The 21,573-nt window shown below is 37.4% G+C and overlaps 1 protein-coding gene across 2 annotated transcripts in view; it reads left to right on the top strand.

The window, feature by feature from the left end:
• The window catches only part of PLCZ1 (phospholipase C zeta 1), a 63,121-nt gene extending 41,788 nt beyond the window's left edge, over nucleotides 1–21,333 (top strand). For both annotated transcript variants that reach the window (XM_062195514.1, XM_062195513.1), the window contains 9 exons: nucleotides 1,464–1,613; nucleotides 3,867–3,956; nucleotides 4,026–4,114; nucleotides 5,344–5,495; nucleotides 9,703–9,819; nucleotides 10,870–11,039; nucleotides 16,872–17,001; nucleotides 19,179–19,331; nucleotides 21,248–21,333. In XM_062195514.1, the coding sequence (XP_062051498.1) occupies nucleotides 1,464–1,613; nucleotides 3,867–3,956; nucleotides 4,026–4,114; nucleotides 5,344–5,495; nucleotides 9,703–9,819; nucleotides 10,870–11,039; nucleotides 16,872–17,001; nucleotides 19,179–19,331; nucleotides 21,248–21,333 (1,137 nt within the window). The remainder of the gene's footprint in view (nucleotides 1–1,463; nucleotides 1,614–3,866; nucleotides 3,957–4,025; nucleotides 4,115–5,343; nucleotides 5,496–9,702; nucleotides 9,820–10,869; nucleotides 11,040–16,871; nucleotides 17,002–19,178; nucleotides 19,332–21,247) is intronic.
• The last annotated feature ends 240 nt before the right edge of the window (nucleotides 21,334–21,573 follow it).

Genomic DNA, 21,573 nt, shown 5'->3' with positions numbered 1-21,573 from the left:
CTCTCTGCTATGGCCTGGAAAAGCAGTGGAGGAAGGCCCAAGTACTTGGTCTCCTGCACCAATGTGGGAGACCCTGAAGAGGTTTCTGGCTCCTGGATTCAAATCAGCCCAGCTCTGGCCATTGCAGCCATCTGGGGAGTGAACCAGTAAATGGAAGAATTTTTTCTCTCTCTCTGGCTTTACCTCTCTATGTGACTCTTTCAAATAAATAAAAAAAATTTAAAAAAAAAATTAGCTTCTCATTCCTGGACCCTGTATATGGTGCTTTATTTGGAATGGATTTTTGCAGATGTAAGGAAGTTAAGATCCCATAGACGGGTAGATTGTCTTGTATTATTGAGGTCTTCCCCAAATGCCATCGTATGTGTATCTTTGCGAGGAGGTGGTAGGAAATAATCTGACACAACAGAGAAAGTGCCATGTGATTACAGAGACAGACATTAGAGTGATGTGGCTCCAAGCCAAGGACCACTGGCAGCCACCAAACTCTGCAAGAGGCAAGGAACAGATTCTCTCCTAGGACTTCCCGAGGAAGCCTGGCTTGGCTGATGTCTTGGTGAACTGTGAGAGGATACATTTCGATTGTTTTAAGCTACCACGTTTATGGCAATTTGCCACAGAAGCCACAGGAAACATGTACACATGCATGAAGAAGTCACATCATAGCTCCTTTTCCAGGTGCTGTGATGATGCAGTCACCACGTGTGTATGAGGAGTCCCTGGCGCATTTTCAAGGTGGTAAATGTGTACCCTAATGATGACATCTGAAAACAAAACAAAGGCAAAAATTTTGGATGAGACCCAACAGGGAGTTTTGTTTTCACTGGTGATGAAGGACATACAGTATTGTGTGGAGTCACCCTCACCTAAGAGTGATTATTAACAGCTGGAAATATCTTTATAGCTTTTTGTCATTCTAAATGTGTTGATTTTATAACTAAAAACCAAAAAAGCAGAAAATTGCCATTTCTTCAAAGCAGTGGTAATAAAGTTTTCCTTTCCATTTTAAAATGTGTAAATATATATACCTATTGATCTGTCTATACATATACCCTAAAAAATAAAAATCTAAAATGTTAGTCTTTGGCTACTTTCTCTTCTTCGGAAGACTGCTCTAAAGGTGACTTTCTGTAGCAGTATGCAAATCTATAGTTTTACTTTCTTCCTAATGAGTCTATAAACTCCCTTTTATGGATGTGATATGATTTATTTAAGTAAGTAGCCTCCCATTGGGTGCTTCAGCTGTTTTCCATACTTTTGGCGGAAATAACAATAATTGCCCATAGATTTAATGGTCTTTGTTTTATCATATGCAAAAGTATTTCTATTTAAAGAATGCTTGATTATTTTGAAAAACTGGTGAATATTAGAAGCAAATTTTAAAATGAATTGTCTTAAAAAGATTTACTTTAAAAGTATTTAAAAGTTCTGGTGAATAACGATAGCAATGGTTGATTTTTTAGACATCTGAGTACCCAGTGGTGCTCTCTTTAGAAAATCACTGCTCCCCTCACCAGCAAGAAGTGATGGCAGACATCTTGCAGAACATTCTGGGAGATTCCCTGCTCTGTGACATGCTTGATGATTTTCAAGACACACTACCTTCACCAGAGGTAACAATTTGAAAGGTTCAGGTGAAGAGAAAAACAGAAACAAAATATTCATCCATGAAACTGGGTTAAAGTCCAGTGGAAATGCTTGATTTTAACTTTTTTTTTTTTAATTTACCTTTCTTTTTTAAAAAGATTAATTATTTATTTAAAAGACAGACAGAGAGACAGAGAGAGAGAGAGATCTTCCATCAACTGGTTTACCCCCTAAATAGCCACAGTAGTCAAGACTGGGCCAGGCTGAAGACAGGAGCCAGGAGCTTTTTCTGTGTCTCTTACATGGATAAGGGGCAAGCACTTGGACCATCTTCTGCTGCTTTCCCAGGAGCATTAGCAAGGAGCTGGATGGGAAGTGGAGCAGCTGGGACTTGAACTGTTGCCCATATGGGATTTTGGTGCTGTAGGCATTGGCTTTATCTTGCTGAGCCACAGCGCTGGCCCCTGGTTTTAACTATTTACAGACGCCTTTGCTATGTGTCATCCAGGAAACGCTTCCAGGAGTATTTAGGTGACTAAATGTTTACGGAGAGAATGCAGAGATAGATGGAAAGCCGTATTTGTGTACTGTACTTCAGAGCCCATGGTTTTAAGGCAATTAATATTAGGCCCAAGGATTTGATACATTTTATGGGCAAAAGGCTAAGAATTAGGTAAAAGCCCAGGTTATGGGATCTCTGTCAAAAATTTCAGAAGCTTTCCTTTGTAAACTTAGCCTTTTAAATCTCTGAATCTTTTAACTTTCTTTTTAAACTCTTAATAGCAGCGTTTTACAGTATTTGAATATTCTCCTTTATCTTTTACTACTTTATTTACATGGATACAACATTTTAAATGAAAGTGTTGTGAAATTACTGACAAGAAATACAGGGCTTATAATAAGACAACAATGTGATAAATAAAAAACTGATTCTTTCACTTTGAAAGAATGCTTATAAATTGTGTTTGATTTTGGTAGGAAAAAACTTTAAAGAACATGAAAAAACATAAAAGAACATTAAATTGCTGGAAATGTATCATAATATTAACCAAAGAATCATGATCTAATTCTGGAAATTATAATGAGGCAATGATGTTTCGCTTTCTAGGAAGATAATTCCTTCTCCTACTACGCAAAAATCTATGCTTTGTTTTGCTTTTTGTATTTTTAATATGTTCACACATAGCTTTCATTAAATTTTAACCTCCATAGTAAGATAAAGAGATGCTTTCTAGTGAATGCATGACAATTAGAAATAAAGTCACTTTCTCATACTCAATTCAGTGTTCAGTGTGAAATAACAGCCTATAGATTGCTAAGGAGGCCTGTTTGAAACCTCACCAAGTCAAGACTCTCATTTCTCTAATTTTGAAGTAGGTCCTAGGAATTTGTACCTTTAGCCAGAGAGCCCGGTAACACTTTTGTTGCATATAGCTACAGAGTGCACTTTGTTAGGCTTCTTAAGAGGAAGATTTAAAGGTGACAGTAAAAGAGAGGAGGTCCAAAGTGACAGGGTTATTTGAGTTGGCATCTGAGGACGACAAAAGGGAAGGACCAGTCAAAACTCCTTTGAGAAAAGAACGTTACTTCATCACCCAGATTTCAGCATTTTTTGTGTACATCGTGGCAGACATATGGTTTTGTGAAATTTATGAATTTTTAAAAATGGCAGCGGTATCTAAGTTAAAGATGAAAACAGAGGGCTTTGGATTTAGAATGAATGACGCTGACGGTACCATAATTCCAGTTTTGATAGAAAGAAGTATTAGGTTAATGCTGTTTGAGTGTGATCCAGTTGAACTTTGAGCAGGATTCACAAATCTTTGGCTTCATTTATAGTGGATGCCAGGCATTATGATAGATGTGTTTACATACCTGATCTCATTTAATACTTTTTATAGTTGAATAAGAATGTGCTGACTACTAGCATTTACTATCAGAAGTTCTAACATTCTGACTTTATAACATAACATGTATTTAACATGTATGTGTATAGGAACAATTTTCCCATATTTAAAATGCTCTGAACCGAAGCGACTTGTGGAATATAATAAAAGAGATTACATATAGCCAGTCCTGATCATAGCAGGCTTATGCTTTTGGAGAATCACTGTTTTCTATTAGAATATGAATAAGGGTGTACAGAGATGGAGGTCTTACATATCTTACTGCAATACATGGCTCATTGCAAATATAATGACCGACTTTTCAAGGGCTGTTATAGGGCATACGAACCTGCAAATGTGTAACTATAATTCTTTCTTGAATTGTTTCTGTAGGCACTAAAATTCAAAATATTAGTTAAAAATAAGAAAATAGGAACATTAAAGGAAACCCGTGAAAGGAAAGGTACTGATAAACATGGGAAGGTGGGGGAGTTGGAAGAAGATGACCCGGATCAAGAGGAGGAGGAAGAATCCAAGGATTCAAAGACACAGTATGACTCTGTGTCAAAAGACTCCCAGGAAAAGGAATCAGATTCAAAAAGGTCACTTGCAATAATATTTTTCAAGAAAAAGAAGGTGAGGTGATACTCTGAAAATCTTAGAAGTAAAAAGTTTTCTAATCTTCCCAGTACATGGAAAACGGTAAATAATATGGAGACATAGTATTTGTTCTTCATTGTAAAAATGCTATCATTTTATCATTTAAAATGCACTTTGATTAAATGGACAGCGGAAAAGAAAATCTGAAAGTTCTTTTTCCTGTGGTAGCTGCTTTAAAATTTTCTCTTCTCTAGTTGACAAATATTGTATTCTCCCCTGTACATTGTTCAGAGTACAAGAAATACAGAGATAAACAACATAATTTCTTTGCCCTCAAGTGGAGACAGAGATGAGAAAATCAATGCTTACAATTTATGGTAGTATAAGCATACACATTAGCATGCCAAAGAAGATAGATTGCATGTGACACAAACCAATTGAATAGGTTTTTAAAAAATGGGAATTAATAAATGGGTCCACATAGACGAAAAGTTCAGGGAAAAGGAATTTAAATTCAGGAATGAGTTGGGGTTAGTGTATCAAAGGTCGGCAGAACTTGCCTTCTTTATCTCCCTTTGGCCCCAGACTCTTTGTATTTCTACAATGCCATTGTGAAAATTCAGTTTATAGCCTTTCGGGTTCAAATTCAGTAGAATGTCTACCTCTCAGCAGAGCAAGCAAAATTAATAAATACATTAATTATGATCTGGTTGTGTGCATATCTCTGAACAAATTTACTGACGCTAGGGGAATGCAAATCTTTTATTAGCTAGGCCCCGACTACATGACCCCTACTTCAACGTATGGGCTGAACCCAACCAGGGGATGCTTTCCCTAAGCAGAACTTGGGAAATGTCTAAAGGAAGTATATAGGAAACATGTGCCAGGCTATAAAAGAGCAAATGTCTGCTGTATTTTTGACATTATTCCAAAATTTTAGCTCAAATTGGAGGTTTACTTACTCATGATTAAAATTCCTAAATGTGAAAAACTCATAAGAATCCATTGAGATGTTTGATAAATAGTAATAATTGTCATCCTCAATATATACTTATTACATTAATTGGGATTTTGAATTTAAGCTAGAATATATTAAATATTATAATTATAAAAATAACCACATAAACTTAAATCCAAAAGCTTTGGAGGAGAAAATATTATTAAAAGACTAAAATTATCCATTTGGAAGCATATTTTCTTTATTGAAAAGGCATTTTTTTAAATGATTAGTGTAAAAATGTGAAATTACTGCATTTTATTTTTAGCCCAGGAAGGTAAAAATATCTCTGGCCTTATCTGATCTTGTCATTTATACTAAAGCTGAGAAGTTCAGAAACTTTCAACATGCAAGACTGCATCAGCAATTTAATGAAAACAATTCTATTGGAGAATCTCGTGCCCGAAAACTTTCTAAACTGAAAGGTAAATACTTGGGAGTTAGAGAAAGTATTTGAGTTAGTTACCATTTCTACCAAGATGTTAAGATTCGTCAAGAATATTTTTAACACGATAATGTATTTTATTCTTAGCATTTTCAATACATAATAATTGCACATATTTTCAAAGGTGTTGCGTGCAGCCAGTTAAGCTGCCCTTTGTATACCTGTGTCCTATATTGCACTGCCTGCTTCATGGCCCAACCACTCTGCCTCCCCATCTGGCTTCCCATAATACACCTGGGACGAAGCAGATGATGCTTCCAGTACTTAGGATTCTCCCCCCATGTGGAGACCTCAGTAGAGTTTGTGGCTCCTGGCTTTGTTCTGACCTTGCTCTGGCTGTTGCAGACATTTGGGGAATGATATTTAGGTGAGGAAAGTTTAGAGGTAAGCTTGTATATATTTGGAAATACTGAGAGGAGATAAAATATTTTAGAGTATATAACATTTGAAACTATATCATGAGGAAAGAAATATCACAGGCATTGGGTGACAGCAAAGAGAAGGGCAAAGAAAAGTAGATTTTTAAAGAATTACTAAACCTATAATTATTTTCAGCTTAGTATGTATCTGGTTGTGTTCTAAATACTAAAATTAAGTAACAAAATACTCAAAGAAAACCTGTTACTGTTTTTATTAGCATTTTATGATGGGGAATCAGAGGCACTATTATAAAACATATTTTCATGAAATCTCACATTTAATGAATTTTAAAACAGGTTTTTTGTGTGTGCTTATTTAAGGTTACATTGTTTACTTCACAGAATTTAGCCATTAGTTACCTTCTTTCACTCAGGGCGTTTTGATAGAGATTGTCTAGTATGGATGCCTTTGTGGGTGGGGCCGTGGTGAGTATTCTTATAAGAGGGCAGTGAATGACAGGCAGGGCTGCTGAGAGATGGAGAGTACAATTACAAGGCACTTGGAGTTTGTCCTGCAAGTCAAGGTCAGCAGGCTCAGGAGTGGCATGAGCTGGTGTGTGCTTCTGCCTCTGCCAGCAGTCAAAGCAGAAGACTGCAGGCTGGGAGGAGATGGTAAAGGCTTGTGGAAAGGAGATTGGAGAGGGAGGGAGGGAGGGAGGGAGAGAGAGAGAGAGAGAGAGAGGGAGGGAGGGAGGGAGGAAGGGAGGGAGAGGGGGAGGAGGAGGGGGAGGGAGAGAAAGGGAAGAGAAAGCGAGATCTCATCCATTGGTTCACTTTCCAAATGCCCACAGTAACTAGGACTGGGCCAGGACCAAGCCAGGAGCCTAAAACTCAATTTGGATCTCCCACGAAGTGTCAGGTACCCAACTACCGGAGCAATCACTGCTTTCTCTCAGGATACCCATTCGCAGGAAGCTGGATCTGAAGTGTAGCCAGGTTCAAGCACAGGCAATGCGTATAGGATGCAGGCATCCCAGTGGTCACTTAGCTGCAGCACTTAGTGGCCACTTAGCTGCACTCAGCATGCATCATCTAATTGTCCTCAGATTCTAAATCTGAGGTGGTTATTCTGTAGGTAGTGCCTGAGATTAAACACATGCTGAGAGACAGAAGGGGAAACAGACTCCATTTCCTTCTTAGCCTTAAATGGTAGAGTGTGTCCCAAACTTAGAAAGGGATGGACAACTAACTTAACAGCCAGGTGGTTCTTCAATCCATCAAAAATTGCAGTCTATTCTTTTTTTGTGTAGAAATATCAAACAGGAAATTCAGCACTGACCAACTGACCAACTGGGAAAAGCTTTTGGCTCTGATGCATGCAGGGTCTGATATAACTTTGTTTGATTGCCTAGTGGTGACCAAGGATTTTGAAGCAATCTTCAAAGCAAAGTTCATTTTAGAGATATTTTAAGACACTTAAAAAAAAACTAAGGGTTATAGCAAAAATCATTTCAGTACATCTGCACACATTTAAATAACAGACTTGCATAGAGTAATGTGCAGTGGAATGGGCCAGACCAGAAAAGAAAGGACAGAATAGAAAAGGAGTGTATTGTAGACTATGAAACTGTGTGTGTGTGTGTGTGTCGGGTTGTGATGCAAAATTTTTGTCCCACTAGAAGTATAATCAAGAGAGTTGAAATGATTTGCTCTGCTGATCTCTGTTCCTTCAAACTGTTGGATGACTTTTGTTGTTTATGAGGACAGGATCTCGGGGCACAGCAAAAATATTGATAATCCACTCTTATCATGTTAAATGCTTGAGAAAATTTGGAAAGGGATTGGGTATTCTGTGTAGTCATAAAATATAACATCACCTTTTCTTAGAGAAAGTCTAGTAAGTAGCTACAGTAAAGGTTTAACTGCAAGACTACCTATTATTATTATAAATGTAATAAACATGATTAACATGTGGCAGATGAATTATTGAAATGGAGTGATGTTTACATTATTTCAATAAGCAATTATGGTAGTTTGTAAAAGGTAATAAATGATGCAATGTAAAGGAAAAATTAGCATAAACATGCAAAAGAGTTGAGAGATATATACCAAGGAGTTCTCAGTAGTTATCAATTGAGTAATTGTATGCGATTTCTACTCTTATTAGATTTTCTCATCTTTAAAATGAATATTTAGTAACAAATCATGTTTAATTTCTTTTTTAAAAAAGCTTTATTTATTTACTTGAAAGGCAGAGTTACAGAGAGAGAGGGGGAGAGAGAGAGAGAGAGAGAGAGAGAGATCTTCCATCAGCTGGTTACCCCCTGAAAAGCCACAACTACTGGGATTGGGCCAGGTCAAAACCAGGAGCCAGGAGCTTTGTCTTATTCTCCCATGTGGGTACAAAGGCCCAAACAGTTGGTCTATCATCTGCAGACCTCCTAGGCACATTAGCAGGGAGCTGGATAGGAAGTGGAACAGCCAGAACTCAAACCAATGCACATATGTGATGCCAGCATCACAGGCAGCAGCCCAGCTTGCTGCTCCACAGCCCTGGCCCCTCATGCTTAGTTTTTAAATGTTAATCTCACAAGTAACAAAACCTGTCAGCCTTTTGGATAAGATCAGGTGTGAAGATCCAGAAGACTATGTCCTTTGCTTCAGGACAGGCATAAGGGAGGTAGATAAGGGAGTATGATATTCAGAACCCATGCTCATTCACACACAGATGACTTCAACATAAACTTGCTCTCAACGATTGTGTAACTTTTAAAAATAATTATCAGTGAAATTGATCTTGGTTTTTAGCTTGTCAATACTTCCTAAATAATGGTATTTAGGTACTGAAATAGTATTTAGGAGAGAAATTATTTTTATAGTTGATTAACAAATATAGTGGGCCATAGGCAATAACCACTTCTCCTATGACTTATCATCATATTATCTGGAATAGTTATAGAAGCATAATCTGTTTAGTGAAAGAAAAAATACCTAGAGCATACACAAAATCTGTGTTCAAAAATTTGAAGAAGTGTCAAATGCTAATGGGTATAAATTTATTTTGAATTTCAAGTTATTTACACGGTATATAGATAAGTAGAAACTTAAAGAATATAGAGAGAGACTCAAATAGACTATAGGAGTATGTATACATGATGTATGTTTAAGTTTGTATGGAAGTATTACAAGTATATTGATGTTATCTCAGTAGGGAAGGCATTTGAAATCATTTGAAGTCTAAGGAGCTGATGAGCTTGTTGATGGAGGAACATAAACAGATTGGATTTTTGAGGCAGATGCTGGGTGGCGTGTTCAGGAGATGAACTGGATAACCTCAGGGTGCATTGCAACCCAAATGGTCAACTCAATTAATTTAGCTAGAATCATAGAGCTTTGCATGACTTACATGTGCTTCTGTACTAATATGAAAATCAATGCCAAAAAATAAGAAAACAATGAGAAAAGATGCTACTCTGGCTTTGAAAAATGAATTTTTTGGGATTCTGTGTATTCTAATATCATAAATGAAATTAATTTTGATGAGAAAGATATAAATTATCCAATTTATTTTTTCCTGAAGTGAATTATCACTGTATATAAATTTTATAATAAAATTATTATTAATCAGCAACAGTGAAATTATACTGTAAACATAAAGGCATAGAATTCACTTTGATTTTCATAAAGTAAAAATATCTATGCCAAGACAATATAATCAACATTATGGAAACTATAATATAGTGATATAGTATCTATAGTAGTAGTAGTAGTGTAGTAGTAACATTTAAATTACTCGAAATGCTTTACCGTTTTTTTCTTTCTTTTCAGTCAGTGAGTTTATTTTTCACACCAGAAAGTTCATTACCAGGATATATCCCAAAGCAATGAGAACGGACTCTTCCAATTTTAATCCTCAAGAATTTTGGAATATAGGTTGTCAAATGGGTATGTTATACAGGATATTATGTTACTAGCAGAAGAAGATAAAAGTTAATGAAAAAATATTCCTAGAACATTTGTTTGGCTCTGGAGGCTTTGAGGTTAGGCACTAAAGGCAAATCATTGGTTTAGAGCTGAACTAATTCTTACACAGGTTGGAGAGGATAATTCAGGTGAAGGTTGGGGGCATGGAAATTAACTTATGAGGAATTAGTACAAGGCACATATAGTGCAGGTGGGAAGCAAGGGTTCCAAAATGGATGTAAGAGGACATTGAAACTTGGGTTTCTTGGTTTGAAAGTCATGCTCAAGGCTTCTTCAAATCAAGCAATCTCTCCTTTATATTTTACATGAATATCTACACTCATAGTCTTGAAAAGTGAATAGGCTTGTAGGGCTTTTGACTTGTTCTCACCAGACTGCTTATCCCAAACTGAACAGCTAGCAGAGCACTGGAAGTAGCCAATCAGAAAATTCAGGGTGTCAACCCTGCTTCCACTGGGTTGAGGAAAGTCGCTAGGCCTGAAGAAAGCCAGAGAGAGGACCAAGTGGGAGGTGGGAGGTGCATGGGGTAGAGGGTGAAGGTGATTCTGTGTATAGCAAGTGTTTAACACCCTGTATCCAGTTACTTCTGTATTTTAACAACGACCACTCTGTGTATTTCTCATTTCCTCCCGAAGTGGCAACCATACCTCTTGGTGGTTAGGATATAGTTGGCATCTTCACTTCCTTAGTTTAAACTATTCATGTTCTTTATCCTCATATTTCTTGAATGTTACCTTACATAGACGTTGGCTATTTCTGTAATCTATCCTGTGTGCCATTTTGATTTCTGTACTCAAACTTTATTATAATCTAATTTACAGATTAAACATGGCAACTCAGCAACACACGTTAATATAAATGTGGCAAGAGAAGGATGTTAAAAGTCTAAAATTATTAGGCTAATGATACTTTTTAAAAAGGACATTTAAAGATAATCAATGATTAGATTTCTGTAAATTTTCAACTGTATCTTCTATTTTCTGATAATGTTAAAATACTTCTTTCTCATAGTGGCCTTAAATTTCCAGACTCCTGGTTTACCTATGGACCTGCACAATGGGAAGTTTTTGGATAATGGTGGTTCTGGATATATTTTGAAACCCCAATTTCTAAGAGATATTAAATCACAGTTTAACCCCCATATAGCAAGTGACAGTGATCCTACTACACTGACAATAAGGGTAAGATAAATAATGTCTTATTTTGCCTTATTTTATTATTATATAAATTTGATAATGTGCATTAATATTTTGAATGTCATGGGTTTACTTTAATACCTTTTAAATTTATGTTAATCTTTACAGTTGAGAGGTATTTCAGGACCTTTCAGCATGTGACAAATATCTTTCTGTTGCGTTTTCATGTGACTGATTGCCTGCTTATGAATAGAAATATTAAGGCTAAAGTTTCTTTTAAAGATTTTACTTATTTATGCATTTGACAGGTAGAGTTACTGACAGAGAGAGGGAGAGACAGAGAGAGCGGTCTTCCATCTGCTTATTTACTCCCCAAATGGCCACAATGGCTCGAGCTGATCCGAAGCCAGGAGCCAGGAGCTTCTTCTGGGTCTCCCATATGAGTGCAGGGGCCCAAGGACTTGGGCCATCTTCTGCTGCTTTCCTTGGACATAGCAGAGAGCTGGATTGGAAGAGGAGCAGCCAGGACCTGAACTGGCGCCCATATGGGATGCTGGCACTGCAGGCAGAAGCTTAGCCTACTACGCCACAGTGCCAGTCCTGAGGATAAAATTTTGTTTTCTCCAAAATTATTTCTGTTATTCTACTGTATTTAGGCATTTAATGCTATGATAGAGAGATCTGTGTTCATCCTACTAACTACTGTATGTACATGTTGCCCTCCCCCCGATACACACCTTAGCTTTAAGTAATTCTATCAGAAAATCCTAGAAGTTATTTTCTTGTCATTAGTCTCCAGAACTGGGCTTTTGTAGTTCAGGATATTTTTTTCCCTTATGTTTCTGGGCATTATTTGATTTCTTAGAAAAGTATCCATATAATTTTTCCAGTAATTCCTTTATGTCAAGTAATTTGAGCAGTTTTATCATGTTCCCATTTCTTCTGCATTTTTGGCGAGCTTTTAACATTCATTCTCTATGCTGATAATTCAGTCTCTGTTTGATGTTATTCTTTACTTATTTTAAGGTGGACATAAATTTTCTCTTGCCTTATTAATTTATCCTACAATTATTATTCACCTCATACTGTTTCCTTCTTATTTCTCTCTCTCTCTCTCTTATCCAGCCTTCTTCCTCCACACTACTGTATTATTATTTCATCTTTCATCTTTGGTTTTATGCATCCTGTATAATTTCATTAAAAGCAGTAGCAACTGTCTAGAATTTCTTGTTTCCATTACTTTTCACAACATTTTTTCAGTCTTCTATTACCTAAGTGCTATGTAATGGAATCCTTTGAAAAACCTCTAATAGCTTTTTCTTTGTACTTAATTATGAGCTATCCTATTGTAGACATGACTGTGCCTGCTGTCTGCTAGTAAGTAAGGTGGGCATGGTGTCATTGGTCCCTCTTTCTATTTAACAAGTTTCTCCAAGAATCATGAGAACCATTTCAGATCCTAATTTGGAATTTTGGTCGATATTTACATTGCTATTTATGGATGGGTTTGTTCTATTTGCTGTTATTACTTGGTGAAGCTTTGCTGCTTTGCTTCCTGTGGAGAGATTTCCTGTTCTGTATTACCTGACTGGTCTAGTGCATGCAATGCTAAAGCTTCTAGAATGTACCTCTCCCATATGACTCTTTTTCTCAACTCCTTCCTCCACTTTTGTAACATCACAGGGGTTGGGACATCGCTCTGATCCACTTCAGGCCTGAGCCATTTTATCCCAGCTGGAAATGGGAGGTTTAAGAGCTGTTTTCCAGAAATGCCTGTGGAAAGAGGATCCTGCAAAGAAAAACAGGCCTGAAATTATCCTGGACATTGCAGGAAATAGTGCCAGTGATCTGTGTGGCTGACTTTTCTGCTAACTCTTAGGGACTTTGTGACCTTCAAGTAGGAGCGCGTAGTAAAGAGCAAAAAATCGCCTGCCACACTGGATGCAGTATTGACAGCTTTGATTATTTGATACACTTTCTTTGATCTGGCAATGTATTGGCATTGAGCTTATTTAAATTTTTAAAACTTTTTTCTTTATTTTCATTGTTATTTGAAAGGCAGAGAGACAAGAGGGAGTGGGAGAGACAGAGGAAGAGGAGAGAGAGAAGAAGGGGGAGAGAGAGAGAGAGAGAGAATATTTTCCAGCAAAAGGGTAGGCCAGCCTGGAACTCAGTCTGGGTCCCCAGTATGGGTTGCAGGGTCACAAACACTTGAGTCTTCACCTATTGTTTTCCTTGGTGTGCATTAGGAGGAAACAGGATTGAGAAGTGGAGCCAGGACTTAAACCTAGGAACTCTGATATGGGATGAGGGCAATCTAAGCAACACCGTAACTTCTGTGACAAACATTCATCCCAGAGCATATTTTTTGTTATTACAAAATGTTACTATTATTTTTGTGATTTTTTAATAATTGCTGTAACAACAAGCGAGGATGAAACAGGCACTTGGATGATGTGTTCTTACCCCACACGAGGCTCCCTCTGTGCTTCTGAAACTCTACACTTTTCCTGTTCTTTTCCCACAAAAGGCTGAGAAGCAATACCCCTGATTTCCTAAGTGATTCTTTCTCATTTCCATTGGTGAGTTCCTATTTTTGTACATGCCTCTAATGTATCTATGTTACATAAATTATTTAATTAATCCTCATTTCAAACTAAATATTCTCCTGGGGTTCATTTTTATATTCATGGCTCAACCAACTGCAATGCTCCAATCTTCTATCTGACTTAACTTGGAATTTAGAGGAATATATATATATATATATATATATATATTAATTATATATTATATATATTTAAAACTTAAAATATTAAAATCAAATATTTCTTACTTGTCAAATCTACTTTTAATATTTATGTGTCAGTGAATGGTACAATTCATTCACTCAATTAGCTCAGACTAGAAAATTAGGAGCCATTCTAATATTACACATCTCCTTCCCTTCCTACGTCCAATCCGTCTTTAAATTCCACTCTTTTCTGCTCCTGTCATCATACCCTTTCTCTTTGTCTGACTCCTTCACTGCTGCCCTATTTGAGGAATTTACTACCTGTCATCTATTCTACTTCTTTGACTTCCTAAGGGATTTTCAAATAGCCTGTCCCAGCTCTTGTGACCCTTCCCCTGCAATTCAATGTTATCATAGCTCCTTAATACTCACATCTGTGTCCTGATGATTGCCCTAGCCTATCTCTCACCACTTCTAGCCTTCCATCCAACTCTATGACCACATAGAATTATGATCCCTCTCTGGCATTGGTTCACCTCCAGAATTGCATATGCTGTTCCCTCTGACAGGACGATTCTTCCTTCTCCTGCCTGGTGCTTTCTGAGCCACTTGTTAGGAATTAGGAGCCACCTCTTTCTGAAGCCGTTTGCTTGGCTAGGTTAGTTGTGCTTCTCTTCTGCCTTTGCTTTGTTTCTCCATAGCACTGTGCACTCACTGATTATGGAACCAGCCATACTGTATTACAATTTAGTCATCATTTCTTGTCTTACTCCTAGACTTGACTGAAGATCCTTCAAGGATAAGAGCCATGTTTTGTTGAATCCTTATTCACAGTACTTGACACAAAGTATGTGCTCAGTACATGCAGGTTAATCAGATGAATGACTTCTGTGTCGTGCTGAGAAGAGCAAAGAGAACACATACGCTCTCTTATTAAGAAGTGGAGGTGAGAGCTAGCTGGTGTGCATAGATACTCACAATTGCCGCATGTCTGTATTCAAGAGTCTCATGTTAAGATGTAAGTGGCTTGGGGTGAAACAGGAAACTCCTGCCCCCAGCTTTTCAAGTCTTACTTATTCATCATTCTTGGGAACTTTGTGATTACTCCATGATTTTCACAAGTTGTTAGTTGGAAATCACAGGCCTCATTTTACTATTAGCTCTCTATGGCCATGACGGATGCTTTCAACTTTTCTAGTTTACCCTTGGTCATCTGAGAACTGAGAGTTTCAGTCTAGGCCAGTTGTGTCTAATCATGAAATCCATGGAACCACTCTCTGAATTCAAATTATTATGCCTAAAGCCAACGGGGGAAAACTGAGTTTCTCTCCTTGACTGCTGATGGTTTTCTTTGCTATGATTCCTGCTGCAAAGGCTTTGCAGATTAGAATTGATAAATTATTTGATGAATATTCTCTTAATTCACTTTCACTTCTCATATTCAATGATGTTTTTTAATGGTAGACATTTTTTGGTAATAAAGTGCACAGAAGCTGAATCTTATCCATTTTGGCAAGAGTCTGCTGTGTGAGACTTAGTATTTAGTTGATAAACTCTGATATTTGATGTGAGTGTGGTGCATGTCTATGGTCAGTGTTCTATCTATTGACTCATGTCTAATGGTGCTGATGGATTGACTCCCACTCCATGCTGGTTTTTAAATATCTGCACAGTCATTCTAGTTTCTAGCTAATACAATAACATGTGGATTTAGGAAAGGAGAAATTATATATTAGAAACTTTAGTGTTCTGTTTCTTTTTCCTTTCCATCCATGTCTCCTCCTTTTCCTTCCTTCCTTTTTGCCAATATTGTTCATTTGTTCCTCTTATATAATCTTTAAAAATTTGGATTATGTCTCAATTTTTATAACTGCATATTTAGGCGTTTAACTTTCATTTCTTACCCTAAATAGGCACATTGCATACAGTCTTCTTATGTTTATTTTGTTCATTATCAAAACAAATGTTTGCTTCATTGATCAGCTTGGCTATTTAAAGGCTATGGAAAATGCTTCTGGGACTGGCATTTTGGCATAGCAGGTTAAGCCTTCACCTGTGATACTGGCATCCTATATGAGTATTGACTCAAGACCCAGTGTTCCACTTCCCATCCAGCTCCCTGCTAATGTGATTGGGAAAGTAGGGGAAGGTGGCTGAAGTGCTTGGACCCTGCACTCATGTGGGAGACCTGGAAGAAGCTCCTGGCTCCTAGCTTTGGCCTGGTCCAGTCCTGGCTGTTGCAGCCATTTGGGGAATGAGCCAGCAGATGGACGATTCTCTCTCTCTCTGTAACTCTGCCTTTAAAATAAATACATTGAAAAAGTAAAAATACTATTAATACTTTGTTAAGCATCCTTTTGATATTCAGGCCCTAATATACATATGAAATCATTGCTTTTGTCAGACTCAGGTTACTTATTATGACAATATGGATAAGAATGGATAAAATTTCATAAATTACTCAAATTTGTGTTCTACCACCAGAAAATTATATGTGGGAAATTATATAGTGCTTTTTAAATTACATATATTTTTCAATAGAAACCTTTTATTTAATAAATATAAATTTCAAAAGTACAATTTTTGGATTATAGCGTTTTTTCCCCCCATAACCACCCTCCCACCTACAAACCATCCTATTTCCTACTCCCTATCCCTTCCCATTCTTCATTAAGATTCATTTTTAATTTTCTTTATGTACAGGTCAACTCTATACTGAGAAAATGTTTCAACAGTTTGCACCCAATAATATTCCCGTTATTTTTTGGTATTTTGCTATATATAACATGAATTTTAAAATAGTCTGTTTTATCAGAGTAACAGCCTGAATGACAGTAAAGAGTGATGTCATAAATGTTTTTAAAATAGAAATATATATTAGTGCATCCTAAACATTAGACATTAGATTCCACTATAATCACATTTCAGCAAAAATGGACTGATTTAGATGTTTTCTTCATATTTATCTACTGAGACTTGAGGATAAAAGCTTGAATTTAAAAATTTTCATTATTTTCCATCTTTCATTTGTGTAGGAACTGACTTAGAGTCTATTGATGTTTTGGAATGCATGATTTTATTTTTAAGTTCAGTGGGGATGCGTGTAATATTCTGCTATGTTCTTGTGTTCGCATGCATTTGTGCAGATCATCAGTGGGATCCAGCTGCCTCTGAGTAACTCCTCTACTAACCAAGCTGACACCTTGGTGATTATAGAAGTTTTTGGTGTTCCAAATGACCAGATGAAACAGCAGACTCGTGTAATTAAAAAAAATGGTGAGCTCCTAATATATTGCATGGTACTTGTATTAGACTTCTTGTTGGAAAGCTTAGAAATCACATGTTGATAGAATGCTTCACACATAGTTATTATTCATAAGGCAGAAGTTTTGCATTATGCTCAAGATAACCAAAATGTTTTATGCTGCAAAGACAATTTGATACTGATGAGGTTGTTTAGGTATATTTTCAGATTATACTCACAGAAATTTATCTGACCTAAAAAATTATGTTTTTTTCACTTAACCTCCTTTTTATGTTCTCCCTCATGTTGCTGAATTAAGAGTGACATTTTGACAGCTGCAAATCTACTTAGCTTCTAACCTCTACATTAAATTTAAAAACTGATGACTGTTCTGACACAGTGTATTACACATTTTTACCTCATTGAATTATTTTAGATCAAAGGTCTATAGCTTCTGAATCAGACTGAGGGTACAGTAAAAACCTACTGATGCAATATTTAGATTCATAATTCATTCACCTTTTCCAGAAGGAAATGTAGGATTGGAAAAAATGACTTTGGAAAGATTCTGATGTTCTATGTAATGCAGTACTGGAATTGCCATTTCTTCTCTGAGGTTGAAAGCACTAAGGAAATTAGAAAAGGTTAGGATCCTGGGTTTACTCCAACTCAGGATCATCTTGGAGAAGACCCTTGGAACTGATTCTTAAGCCTGGAATTTCTTTGAGTGGATAGTCCCAAAGGATAGTGGACTTCATTGCAGACTAAATGGTACTAGCAGAGGAGCTCGTAGAATTTTATTAGTTTTTTCCTTATTACTTGATAATTTTTAACAAGGTCCACAGTCTGTTTGCCTTGTATCCCCTCAGATACTCTCCTCTAGTACAGATGACCTGGAAAAAAAGATTCAGAGGCTTTTACTGACTCATTCCTCATTGTCAGTGCGAAAGCTTGTTGGTGATGACTTGCTGCATTAGCTGGTACCCCTTAGAGTTGAAAGCATATTACAATGGCGATTTGAAGAAACAGTAACTGCTGTGTTAGGAAGCTTGGAGAAACCTGCTTCTGTTCCCTCCATCCTTGACTTGAATCATGATTCCAAACATAATGCATGATCGTGGTGTGTGTGTGTGTGTGTGTGTAGGAGAGAGAAAGAGGGAGAGAGAGACAGAGATATACAGAAGGGAGGCAGAAGGTGTAAATAATGATATAGGATTGGAAGAGATGAGCCAATTAGTTTGCTATTTCTGTGGGCATAGGATGCATCTGGGATTGCTTTCTTGTAAATGTATGCTTATGAACTACAGGTACACCATAGAAAATAAAGATAGTCACAAATTCATCAGTGCTCCTGAAAAAAAAAAAGCTATTTACATAGCAGGTATAACATTTCCTTTGCACATGAACAACAGTACATATTATGTCTCTCCCATTCTTTGAGTCTTTATTAAGTAGAGTGTATTTTTGGATGTAGCTTTCTTGTCTCCGTTGCATTATGCCCTAATTTGGATAATCTGAGTCCTGTTGTGACACACTTAGATGTCTTGCTTGGTGAAGGATTAGTTTTTTTTGGGTCAATGTATTTTTCTAGAGACCAAGATTATTCAGCAACTTTGGACGTTGAAATGAACACTTCATCAAAAACAGATCAAAAACTGACTTTAGAGCACTCATTATCTAATTTTCAGTCCAACAGCTATGTATGGAGGACTTCCTGTAAGAAGACCTGGCATAGAAAAATGATGTTACTTAACTTCATGGTATCTCAATGTCTTTGTTAGGGGAATGTCTAGGGCACATCAGTTATTTTGCATGATTCAGCATTTCTGTTCTGAACTTGGACTTCTTGTGTGGGAGTTCCTGCTCTGCCCCCTTATGTCTATGTTCAAGTATGTGAAACTATGAGGAAATAACATGTCATCTGTGTGACTCAGTTATGTGGGGTAAATGGGGATAGAATTGGTCTTGATGGAGTTATTGTGGAGAGTAAATGAGATGATGTAGTAAAATTCTAAGAACACAGCCTGCCTGCAATGTAAACATGCCGTATTGTTAGAATCATTCCTTTCATGAGGTACATTAAAAATACAAGTGCTCTAAGGCACAAGTTATTATTATTACTATGTTGAAAAGGAAATTTTGGGAAGCAACTATTGCCTATGTTTCTCTAAAAATTGTGATTCTTTATATCTGTCCCTTTGTATTTCAGCTTTTAGTCCAAGATGGAATGAAACATTCACGTTTATTATTCAAGTGCCAGAACTGGCATTGATACGTTTTGTTGTTGTTGGAAATCAAGGTTTAATAGCAGGAAATGAATTTCTCGGGCAATATACTATACCACTGCTATGCATGAACAAAGGTATGCTCCTAAAAGTAAGCCATTGTACTAACATTTAAATACAACTTGACTTTATCAAAGACACAGGTTGATATGCATACAAATGGGATGCAAAGGAAATTTTATGTATTGATACATTTTGTATTCATGAAATTATAGCAAAGAGTTCTCATGAGAAAGGTAGGGTAAGAGTGGGGAGTGGCAGGAAGACTAATTAGACAAACTTGGCATGCATAAGAATTTCTTTACATGAATTGTGGTTCTGGTCAGTGATGAGTAATCATGACTACCATAAAGAATGAAGGGTGGTGATCCGACAGCTCATTGGCTCAGTCTTTCTGCATTAGAGAGTGGGAGCCTCAGTTTGTTGTCTCCTGATCCTTCCCAGGATTGTCAAAATGTTGCATAGTTACCTTTTTAGAGTGCTTTATGCTGTACTGCCAAATATATATTTCATGCATTCATTTTTCTTTTGTAATTATTCATTTGAGAGATAACGGAGATAGAGAGCTCCCATCTGCTGGTTCATTCCATAAATGCCTGTAAGAGTCTAGAGCTGGGAACCTGTTCCAGGTGTCCCACATGGGTCATGGAGAAGGAATTCCTTAAGTCATCGCTGCTGCCTCCCAGGACCTGCATTAGCAGGAAGGTGGGGTCAGAGCCTAAACCATGAATCGAACCCAGGCACTCTGAGACGTGGGCAATGTAACCAGCATCTTTCTCACAAGACCGAATGACTGCCATTCGCTTTCCAACACCATCTGAGCTGTTTCCAGGAGAGAGTCTTCCTGCAGCAGAGTGTGGTGACCAATTTTGGAGCATGCTGCATTCTGAGGACAGAGAAGCATGGACTAGCTGTTTGCTTAGTATTGGGCATTAGGAAGTCATAATTCAAATCACAAATATGAGGGATCTTCAGAAGGTTTATGGAAAATAGAAAGGTTGAGTTCAGTGCAAAAAATTTGAAATCCACACATAAAAAGCAGAGTTTTTGACAAGCTCATAAAAATATTATTAAAAGGTATTGTATTTGTGTGCAAAAGGTGTTTTTTTTTTTTTTTTTTTTTTTTAGTTTTAAGCTTTTTAACCAGTGAGAGAAATGCTCAGGAGACTAAGGACATTATTTAGAGGAGAAAGAGAAGTCTAGAAGCTAAGTCGGGTCCATACCAAGCAGAGAGCAGCCAGGAGCGAGCCAGGTGGAGCAAGCAAGCAGACAGGAAAGGCCATGAGCCCCAAAGGTGCTGGGCAACAAGGGAGAAGCCCACCGGGTTCCATGCCTTTTATCCACTTCCAAAAGGTTTTGAAATCTGTACATGCAGAGAGGGGTTCGTAAGAAGTTTGTGAGAAATGTACATTATGAAAAAGTTATACATGGATTTCAAAAATGTTCACGTCAAAATTATGTGCCTTTTAAAATTATTTTCCTGTGAGCTTTCTGAAATATTCTTGTATTTAACTTTTGTGGGAAGTGAATCTACAGGATAGAACTATAACTTTATAGTTAGTGTATTTATCAGAGACAAACACCCACACGGAGACAGAGAGAGACAGAGAGAGAGAGAAACAGAAAGAGCTCCTATTTACAGATTCACTCCCCAAATGTCCACAATGGCTGGAGCTGGCCAGGCTGAAGCCAGGAGCTCGGAGTTCAATCCATGGCTCCCTGTTTGGGTGTCAGGGACCCAAGTACTCGAGCCATGGCTGCTGCCTCCCAGGGTTCACATTAGCTGGAAGTGGACTCGGGAGCCAGAGTTGGACATCCAACCCAGGAACTCTGTTGTGGACGCAGGCATCTTAACTGCTGGGCTAAATAGCAACCCCTGAGTCATAGATGTTAATATGTGCTTAGTTGAGATCCCCATTCTCAGTAGCACTCTTGGGGTCATCACTGGTTGACCTGTTTTTCTTGTACTAATTAGATGTGATTGCTTTTGTAGGTTACCGTCGGGTTCCTCTGTTTTCCAGGATGGGTGAGAATCTTGAGCCTGCTTCACTGTTTGTTTACGTTTGGTATGTCAGATAGCTACTAACAGTATCTGGCACGTTGATAGTTATGCATCACAATAAAACAGCCAAAATGAATATCCATATCTTTTTTTACACTTACAGCAGATAATTACTTATAACAAAAAAGAAATATTAAACTAATTCATTCCAAAATATAGAAAATAGAGCAGTGGGAAAAAGAAAACAGAACCCTTTAGAGGGTCCTGACCAGGGTTGCCTCCTTGGTAACCACTGGTTTCCTGCCTGTGTGCCAGCC

Source organism: Lepus europaeus, chromosome 6 (assembly GCF_033115175.1).
Source record: "Lepus europaeus isolate LE1 chromosome 6, mLepTim1.pri, whole genome shotgun sequence".
NCBI lineage: Eukaryota > Metazoa > Chordata > Mammalia > Lagomorpha > Leporidae > Lepus > Lepus europaeus.
Note: the sequence above shows the minus strand (reverse complement) of the source record. Positions and strands in the feature narration are given on the sequence as shown.